The sequence below is a fragment of the Tetrahymena thermophila genome (genome assembly GCF_000189635.1).
Source record: "Tetrahymena thermophila SB210 genomic scaffold scf_8254129, whole genome shotgun sequence".
Lineage (NCBI taxonomy): Eukaryota > Ciliophora > Oligohymenophorea > Hymenostomatida > Tetrahymenidae > Tetrahymena > Tetrahymena thermophila.
The window spans coordinates 1-1146 of record NW_002476063.1 but is presented as its reverse complement, the minus strand read 5'-3'; the positions used below and the strand labels follow the sequence as shown (position 1 = coordinate 1146).

The 1146-nt window shown below is 20.9% G+C and overlaps 1 protein-coding gene across 1 annotated transcript in view; it reads right to left on the bottom strand. All coding sequences in view use genetic code 6, as the record gives it.

Annotated features, from left to right (window-relative positions):
• Nucleotides 1-43, bottom strand: part of TTHERM_001525428 (hypothetical protein) — a gene marked incomplete at both ends in the record, with an annotated part of 273 nt that extends 230 nt beyond the window's left edge. The window contains one exon of the mRNA XM_012800509.1: nt 1-43. This exon is cut by the window's left edge and continues 230 nt beyond it. Within this exon, the coding sequence (XP_012655963.1) occupies nt 1-43 (43 nt within the window).
• Between the last annotated feature and the right edge of the window lie 1103 nt (nt 44-1146).

The window sequence follows — 1146 nt, the reverse complement described above, 5'->3', positions numbered from 1 at the left end:
AAATTGGTGATAATAATAATAATATACTCGCATATAAATACATGTATTTATACACTCAGAAATGTTTCTTAAAATTAAACATAAAGATTAAATTTATAAATTTATTTATTTGTTTTATTTATTTATTATTTATTAGTTTGTATATTTCTTTATGAATTTTTGAAGTTTATTTAATTTTTTCTCTTCTGTAAAAAGAGTTTTTTTGTTTTGGATTGTGATATTTATAATTAAAAAACTAGATTAAAACAAAAAAAGATCTTTTAATTTATTTGATTTATATTTTTTTTTCTATTTATTGTGTTTGCTTGCTTTTTCTTTATTTTTTGTTAATTTAACTCATTATTTTATTTTTAATTTTTGGTTTTATTATTTCATATTTTTTCCTTCTAATGAATTAACTCATTAATTATATATTTCTTCTTCAATATTTAAAAAGATACAATCAAATTGGTGATGGAAATGGAAATGGAAATACTCGCACATATAAATGCACTCAGAATACATCTTAGGTATTATATTTTATGTTAATTTTATACTTTTATTTATCTATTTATGTATTAATATAGAATTCTTGAATATTATGAGTTTCATTGAAAAGAAACCATTCATTACTCCAGTACTAAAAGCCCAGTCTTCACTACTCTATGTGGTATATGCATTATATACTGAAGAGTAGCAGTTAATACTAAGGTATTTGCATTAAATACTGAGTATAACTTTTTCAGAGTGAGCTTTGGGAAGTGAAGTAGTTGATTGGCTTGCAAAAGTAAAGTTTATTTTCCCAGTTTTCTTATTTTTCTTTGTTTAGATTTTTTTTTTGAATTAATTAATTATAAACTTTTTGATTAATTAATTGTTTCTCAAATTGGTGATGAAGGTGCATCAGGCTTAGGTTCTGGTTTAGCAAATTGCACTAACCTCTCAAATTTGGAACTTGACTTTCGGTAAAAAGAGTTTATTTGCTTTGGATTGTGATATTTATAATTAAAAAAACTAATTTAAAACAATAAAGATCTTTTAATTTATTTGATTTATTTATTTTTTTTTATTGTGTTTGCTTACTTTTTCTTCTTCCTTTGTTAATTTAACTCGTAATTAATATTTTTTATTATTAATTAATCTTATTATTTCATATTATTTCTTCAT